This window comes from Salvia hispanica, chromosome 5 (assembly GCF_023119035.1).
Source record: "Salvia hispanica cultivar TCC Black 2014 chromosome 5, UniMelb_Shisp_WGS_1.0, whole genome shotgun sequence".
NCBI lineage: Eukaryota > Viridiplantae > Streptophyta > Magnoliopsida > Lamiales > Lamiaceae > Salvia > Salvia hispanica.
Genome location: NC_062969.1, coordinates 21,537,494 through 21,546,011, shown reverse-complemented (window position 1 = coordinate 21,546,011; position 8,518 = coordinate 21,537,494). Strand labels below are relative to the sequence as shown.

The 8,518-nt window shown below is 39.3% G+C and overlaps 3 protein-coding genes across 3 annotated transcripts; 1 reads left to right on the top strand and 2 right to left on the bottom strand.

The window, feature by feature from the left end:
• Positions 1-1,216: 1,216 nt before the first annotated feature.
• On the top strand, positions 1,217-2,523 carry LOC125189626 (stemmadenine O-acetyltransferase-like). The gene is made up of 2 exons (XM_048086886.1): positions 1,217-2,093; positions 2,372-2,523. Exons 1-2 carry the CDS (start codon positions 1,217-1,219, stop codon positions 2,521-2,523), a joined length of 1,029 nt encoding a protein of 342 aa, XP_047942843.1.
• Positions 2,524-3,032: 509 nt separating this feature from the next.
• LOC125186228 (cytochrome P450 736A117-like) lies at positions 3,033-4,904 on the bottom strand. Its single transcript, XM_048082580.1, has 2 exons — positions 4,029-4,904; positions 3,033-3,672 (listed from the first exon to the last, which is right to left on the bottom strand). Exons 1-2 carry the CDS (start codon positions 4,902-4,904, stop codon positions 3,064-3,066), a joined length of 1,485 nt encoding a protein of 494 aa, XP_047938537.1. The 3' UTR covers positions 3,033-3,063.
• Positions 4,905-5,983: 1,079 nt separating this feature from the next.
• LOC125190944 (cytochrome P450 736A117-like) lies at positions 5,984-7,739 on the bottom strand. The gene is made up of 2 exons (XM_048088369.1): positions 6,803-7,739; positions 5,984-6,694 (listed from the first exon to the last, which is right to left on the bottom strand). The coding sequence occupies exons 1-2, from the start codon at positions 7,679-7,681 to the stop codon at positions 6,083-6,085; spliced, it is 1,491 nt and encodes a 496-aa protein (XP_047944326.1). The 5' UTR covers positions 7,682-7,739; the 3' UTR covers positions 5,984-6,082.
• Positions 7,740-8,518: the final 779 nt, after the last annotated feature.

Below are 8,518 nucleotides of genomic sequence, written 5' to 3'. Positions count from 1 at the left end.
CATACATTGATTTTGATTGATGATTTTGAAAATAATCGATGGGAAAAAGGGAAACGTGAGATCATGCATGATTTGAAATCCATGATTGAAACTGATTTGTGATACGCCTAATTTAAAGGTGATACTTCGCGCTCTCAGCGTGATAAACGAGGAGAAGAGAATACTTGCGAGATAAGCCGACGAGGTGGGCTTTCTTTTAAAATAAGGACATTGTCCTAAACTGATATTGATGAGAATGAAAGATGTGTTATCATGCCTTGATTTGTTTTGTCGTGCCTATCCCTCGTGGCTATGCCACTATTGTTATAATCGAATTCGGATCCTTGTAGAGCCGCAAACTCTACTTGGGTTAGTGTACACCAATGTTAGACCGAGTGCTGGCGTACGGGTCGGCCGGTCTAGTGACCTGGATTGCGGCCGCATTCCTTGTCATGTAGAATGAGGATATGGTAAACGTCGATGAGAAAAATGGTTGCGCGACCGTGATATTTGAGAAAGAAGATATTTTGGTGCCTCGGGTCTTTCTAAAGTTAAAACCCCGATGGACACTTGAAAATGGCATGATGATAATAACTATATTTGTGATAAAACTGTTTTCGGCAATGAGCCCATTGAGTATGATTATCGTACTCAGCCCTGCATGTGTTTTCCTTATGTGCAGGTTGAGCGGTGGCGAGCGGGCGGCGGTGTTGAGTAGGAAATAATAAGATGATCTGTTGGTACTTAAGGTGTCGTTGTGTCCTCATACATAGCCTCACTTCCTTCTTGGTCGCTTCCGCTATTTTTATGAAAACTTGTTATCTTTTGGTTGGGATGAATACTTTTATTTCGTGGGAATGTTTTGGATATGAAACAGTTGGAACTATTTTGGAAACTCTGATGAGCATTTATTGCGATAGCCTTTTGTTGGATTTCATTGCTAAGGCATTATTTCTTTTGTTCATTTAATGCTTTGGTTAAATCCCTTTTTAAATGGAACCCTAGCCTATGACCTTTGATGCATTTAAGTCCGCTTAGTTAACGATCGCCGCATTTATTATACCCTAGATGGGCGGGTCGTTACAACAACAATGATGAGAGAATACAACATCTAAAGGAATCACTTTCTCAAACTCTGGTGACCTTCTATCACTTTGCCGGAGTTATTAGAGATGCCCTCTCTGTGGATTGTAGCGATCAAGGCCTTCCATTCTATGTCGCCAAGGTGTAATCCCAAATGAAAGATTTTCTTCATATTCAATTCATCAACAAGTTATTCCCTCGTGAGTACAACATAGAAAAACTGCCATTCCCCGGTGACAATGCAATGCTGATTCAGTTGAACTGTTTGGACTGCGGAGGCAGTGCCATGTCTATTACCTTTGCTCATTTAATTGCAGACATGGCTTCGGTCTCCACATATCTCCAATGCTGGGCTGCCAATGCACGGGGATTAGGGTTTAGCTCTCAACTTTCACCCTTACTTTGTACTGCACAAACTTCCTTTCCACAGAATCCCTCACTCCCAAGTAACTTAATCCCTTTCAACAATTTTCTTAAATACTCGAGCGGTGGTAAGTATGTGACGAGAAGATACTTATTCGATGCCTCTGCTCTATCCTTTCTCAAGGCCCAACTCAGTAGCTCGGCTGCATCGCGTGTGGATGTGGTAACGGCCTTGGTGTGGAAATGCTTCATGGCGGCAGTGGTGGAAGAGACCTCCGGGAAAGACGGGAAACCATTCTTGATGACTCAAGTAGTCAACCTCCGGAAACGGGCTGCGCCCCTGTTTCCGGAGGATACCTTTGGTAATATGTTGTGGTTGCCAAAGATTGTTTGCAGCAGACCACAAGAAAAGGAGTTAGGAGATTTGGTGAAGGAGGTGAAAAGAGGGATAGCAAATATTGATGGTGAGTTTGTGAGACGTTTGGGGGATGATGGTTTGAATGAATATTTGGAGGGGTTTAGGAATGAGATGCCAAAACAAGCTAATTGGCTTTGCTTTAGTAGTTGGGTTAATATGCGTCTTTATGAGGTTGATTTTGGGTGGGGGAAACCTGTGTGGCTGTCAGGCTTTACTATGCAACACTCGGAATTGGAAACCGTGGTTTCCTGTAATTGTGTGTTGTTGATGGATAGTAGAGACGGAGGAATTGAAGCGTTGACTGTTCTTGATCAAAAATACGTTGCAGGGTTTGAAAAAAATGACCTGATTCGTAATTATGCTCGCGTAAACCCTAGTGTGACTTGAATCGTCTATACTGTTACTATGTGTGGAATAAGTTCTCGAGTTGATGTGACTTTTGTGAGATTGTAATTCCAATAGTGGAAAAATAATGTTGATGTTTTTGTTTCATCCACTTTTTATCTTCTTTGTTTGTTGGATATGTAGATAATAATCCTTGCATGCCTACGACTTGTGAATCAGATGCACTGAGTTCCAAAGAAGATGTCGAAAACAGGGCGTGGAGGGTGCAAACAAATTGTTCCTTCATGACGGCTCTCAAATATGGCATTTTTAGCAATTTGTCTTCTGTTATATGATGTTTACCATTCATAGTACCTCGTATTTCATCTTGCAGTTTCTTCATTACGGTTGGGTGCCTTCACAACTCTGTCATAATCCATATTAGAGTTGTTGTTGTTTCAGTTCCAGCAGCAAGTATATCCTATTTGAGATTGAAGATGTTTCCTTATTATGTTTACAATATTTTGATAAAACATACTTATATTGCTTTTTTATTTTAATATTTAAATAATTGTAAAGCTGACGGATTGTAATTCTTACTATTAAGATTCAAGACTTATATCAGTACTTTAGTTTATCATGCTAGGTTAATCATTAATTAAGTTTTAAATCAGTCTTCTCTATTTTATTCTCTCTTACTTTTTGTTTTTTCTACTTTAACTATGAAGCGCCTCACGTATTATGGGACGGAGGAAGTACCATTTTTCATGGACAGAGTGATTACTAAAGGATATAAATAGAATCTTAATCATTATGGAGATATATTATAAAGATATGCTAAATAATATTAAGATTATTAGCTCGCTTCAAGCATAAAATAAATAAATATATTTGCATCAGTCAGATCTAATAGATGCAAAAACAACTAGTGGAGTATCCTTCGCATTAGTGAGACCTAGTCGCTCGGTCACATCCAAGTCTTCCCTTGTCGCTCCGTCGGGCAATGCCCAGTCAAACTTAAGCATTAGATTTGCGACTGCATGGTCCACTACAGCAGTCGCAAATCCAAGCCCCAGGCAAACTCTTCGCCCGAACCCAAAGGGGATCAAATGAAAATCAAGTCCTTTAAAATCTCTAGACAAGTTCAAAAATCTCTCGGGCATAAATTTTTCTGGCTCGTCCCAACATGAAGGGTCATGCCCGATAGCCCACGCGTTGATCACGACCATCGTCTTTGGAGCAACTTCGTACCCCATTAGGTTTATATGGTCCCTTGTGACGCGGACAAAAACGGGGAGTGGAGGGTGCAAACAAAATATTTCCTTGATAACGGCTCTCAGATATGGCATTTTTAGCAATTCATCCTCTGTTATGTGATGTTTCCCATTCATAGTACCTCGTATTTCGTCTTGCAGTTTCTTCATTACGGTTGGGTGCCTTAACAACTCCGTCATAAGCCATATTAGAGGTGTCGTTGTTGTTTCAGTTCCAGCAGCAAATATATCCTATTTAAGAGTGAAGATTTTTGTTATGTTTACAATATCTTGATAAAATATACTACTCCATATTGTTTTTTATTTAAATATTTAAATATAATTGTAAACTTGACTGATTGTAATTCTTATTAAGATTCAAGACTTATTCATTTCATTTTATACATTTATTTTTACTTTAATACCTCAAAATTTATTATTAACATTATTAATCTATAATGAAAGCTATATATTTGTACTATGTTTCCTAAGTATTTGAAACTCGGTTGGACTATGAATTGATAATTTCATTGGTTCGCTTATAGTCGGATTTTTTAAATTTATACAAGAAGACGAAACATAATTTGAAATAAATCAAATGGACTTACCAAAATCACACCTTTGACAAAGACGAAATCAATGGAGACACCAGGAACATCACCCTTGTAAATTCCGACCAAAATGCTCATGATGTTTTCTTTACTTGCATTTGAACTTCGCAAGTGTTCTTGAATAACTTTATCAAGAAATGCATCCCTTTTCTCCACAACTCTATCAATGGCAGCATCTCGACCGTTCAGACAACTGATGCAAGAAAGCCACGGAACAAAATCTCCTAGTCTGAGACTCCCCAACAATCTAGAACCTTCCTCCAAAGCTTCTAGAAACCTCTCCCCGTCTTCAGTCCCACTGTACTTCTTCCCCAAAGCAGCACGCACGATCACATCATTCAAGAACGCCGCAAACATCCTCGTCAAATTCACAGGCTGAGAAGCAGAACTCAGCTCTTCAATCTTCCTCATCAAAAGGGATGTTTCTTCCTCTCTAATGGAGCCGAACGACTTCACCCTCGAGCGGCTCAGCAGCTCGTGGACCGTGATGCGTCTGAGCTTCCGCCACCTGTCGCCGTAGGGTGAGTTGAACAAGTCGTTCCCGTTGTAGAAGACCTTCTTGAGGTCGCGTGTCAAGGGCTTGTCTGAGAATGCGAGGTCGTGGGATTTGAGTATCTGATTCCCCACGTCGGCCGACGAGACCACGAGCACGGGCTTTGGGCCGAAGTGGAGGAGCATTAGCGGGCCGTGTTTTCGGGATAGATTTGAGAGGGATCTGTGAGGTAGATGGCCGAGCTGGTGGAGGTTTCCGATGATGGGGAGTGACGGTGGTGAGGTCCCTCCGCCGCGTGAGATCAGCCTTCTGATGAAGAACAGTGTGAAGAGTAGAGAAAGAAGAGTGAGGGAAAGTGTGTAGAAGTTGAGGTCCACCATTTTCTTGGTGTTTCTTGAGAGGGTTTTAGGTAAACATCAATTATGAATTAATATTGGTTGTTTCATGCATGACTAAAAAGAGGGCCACAAACCCTCTATTTTATCTCTTCAAGGTTAAGCTCATGGCACCAACTTCAAGAATAGATAAAGAGATAGAGACGCGGATAATTTGTATACTCAGGTATCAAAAGTTGACTACTTTATTAATTTTGTACTCCCTCCATTTCATATTAAGTACTCCCTCCATCCAAAAAAAATTAGAGCAATTAGTGTATGACACAAGTTTTAATTTAGAATTGATAAAGTAAGAGAAAAGGAGAAAAAGCAAGAGAGAAGGAGTAAAAGTAAGTGAATTAGTGGAATGATGTGTAGGGTCATTATTTATTGAAAACTTTCCATGAACTCTATTTTTTGTGAATGGCCAGAAATGATAAATGTGTTCTATTTTTTTTGGACGGAGTGAGTATAAAATAAATTTATTAGGATAATAAATGATATTTAACGAAATTGTATGCATTAGTTGGATTCGCATTCCTTGCTCAAATAAATAACGCACCTTGAATCCAGCCCGTTGATAATGTTTTATACGTATTCAAAAAATAGAAACATTTAAAACGGTATAGATTTTAATGCACAATTAGTAAAGTAAATGAGAAAATTTGATAAAATAAGAGAGAGGAAAAGAAAAATAAGTAAAATAAGAGATTAAGAGAAAAAGTAGTGAAAATAGAGTTAGTGGATTGTGGGGTCCATGTCCTAAAATAAAAAAATTCTAAAATTTTTATTTTTAAGGAATGGTTCAAAATGGAAATAGTTGTTATTTTAAAAAAACGGTACATTCACAAATGAAAAATCCATTCATTTATGGTCTGGATTCTTTTCACATCATTATGAAATTTTGTTTCACGCACGCCATTTAATCTGGAGGATTCAATTTGATAAAGCAACTAAGTTTTACAAAATTATACCCGTTATTTCAACTTTTAACACAACACGAGTTAACTTCATTTTTATTGATCATTTTTATTTGATAATTTTAAATGTATTATAAATTTATTATATAATATCATTAATTTTAATTTCAAATTTTGTGCAAATTTTATTTGAGTAATAAAACTCTAAAAAGATCATCTTGCACTTCATTATTTAGTACAGCAGTTGCATGCAACTTGCACTTGCTAGATGTTGGGATTAATTGTTGCAACAACAATGAGTGGAATATCCTTCCCAATTGCAAATCCTGGTCGCTCGGTCACATCCAAGTCCTCTCCTTGGGCTCCATTGGGCAATGCCCAATCAAACCTAAGCATGAGATTTGCGACCGTATGCCCAATGGCAGCGGTCGCAAATCCATAGCCTGGACAGATTCTTCGCCCAGAACCAAATGGAATCAAGTGGAAATCATGTCCCTTGAAGTCAATGGATGAATCCAAGAATCTCTCGGGCATAAACTTCTCCGGCTCTTCCCAATAGTTAGGGTCCTGCCCAATAGCCCATGCGTTGATCAAAACCAACGTCTTGGGAGCGACTTCATACCCCATTAGATTTACGTGTTCCCTTGCAACACGTGAGAAAATCGGAAGTGGAGGGTGCAAACGTATCAATTCCTTGATGACGGCTTTCATATAGGGCATTTCCTGCAAGTCCTCATCGGTCACATGATTTTTTCCTTTCACTGTACCCCGTATCTCATCTTGCAGTTTCTTCATCACCGCCGGGTGCCTCATCAGCTCTGTCATTAGCCATATTAATGCAGTTGTTGTAGTTTCAGTTCCACCAACGAATATATCCTGTTAATTTACAACAATGTATCTAAAATAGTCATGAAATATGTTACTTGGTCTACTTCATTTTTATTGGTAAAATTATAGTAGTAACTAAAATTGAAATTGACTCACCAAAATCACACCTTTGACCGACATGAGGTCAATTGAGACACCAGGAATGTCACCATTGTAAATCCCAAGCAAAATCCCCATAATATTATCTCTACTTGCATCCGAACTTTGCAAGTGATCTTGAATAATTGAATCAAGACTCGCATCCCTCTTCTCCATAAGCCTATCAACGGCCGCGCCGCGGCCGTTCCAACGATCGATCCAACGAAGCAACGGAAAAGAATCCCGCAGCGTGAATTCGAACATTCCAGAAGCTTCCTCCACAAATTCCAGAAACATCCTCCCACGTTCAGTCTCACTATACTTCTTCCCAAAGGCGGCGCGAGTGATCAAATCACTCACCGCCGCCACCAGCATCCCCGACAAGTTCACAGGCTGAGAAGCGGCACTCAGCTCTTCGATCCTTGCCATCAAAAGCGACGTCTCTTCTTCTCTGATGGACCCGAACGACCTCACTCTCGAGCTGTTGAGCAGCTCGTGGAGGATGATGTTCCGGAGCTTCCGCCACGTGTCGCCGTACGGCAAGTTGATGACGTCGTTCCCGCCGTAGAAGAGTCTGTTGAGGAATTCCATCACGGGCTTGTCGGCGAACGCGCGATCGTGGGTTTTGAGGATCTGCCTCGCCATGTCGGCGGACGAGACCACGAGGACGGGCTTCGGGCCGAAGCGGAGGAGCATGAGCGGGCCGTGTTTTTGGGATAGCTTCGAGAGGGAGCGGTGAGGGAGCTTGCCGAGTTGGTGGATGTTTCCGATGATCGGGAGAGAAGGCGGAGATGGCGGCGATGGTGACTTGCTTGAGCTCAGTCTTCTGATGAAGAAGCATGCGTAGATTAGAGCAACAAGGGAGAGGGAGATTGGGTAGAAATTCAAATCCTCCATTTTATCTTACAAGTTTTTGATGATAGATATTGTATGTAAGATGCTCTCTATTTATAAGAGGGAAAAATATTGTGAGCTTTAGTCAAATATCCTAATTTTTATTTAAAACGAGTGATATGAACAGTTATATAGTTAGATAAGTTTCATATTTATAGGGATGGGAATTCGGGTATCCATAGGTATCCGACCCAAAAAAAAAAATCGGGTACATGAACCCGAAAATCGTCAAAAGTGAACTCTCTATACCCGATCCAATATATTTATCAGGTATCCAAACCAATGACGAATCGAGTATCTAAATATTCGACCTCTTTACATATATTGATAACTAATAAAAAAAACTAAAAATGAAAAACGTGTTAACTTTTCTGAAGCTAAAATTCTCTTTATTCATTGAAAATATAGCCTTAAAGTTATTTTATTTTGTATGCTAATTATATCTTATTATAAACTTTAAAATGCCAACTATATTGTTGAGGAAGGTATCAAGTCAAATACGGATAAACCTAATAACCGATACACATATATATTATATTGGGTTTTGATCTATGCATAATCCATTTTTAATACAAAAACGCAGAACCAAGCATACGAAGGTCATATTTAGTTCACCGTAAGCTTATTTTTACGTCATTATAGTAAGGTTGACATAAAATGATCTTAACATGACCTCAAACCTCAAACCTGAATCTTATAATATGACCTAAAACTTCTTTATAATAATCCTTGACCTCAAACCTCAAACCTGAATCTTATAATATGACCTAAAACTTCTTTATAATAATCCTGCGCGTTTTTATTTAATTATTAACCATTAGATTGTTAAATCTTATAGTC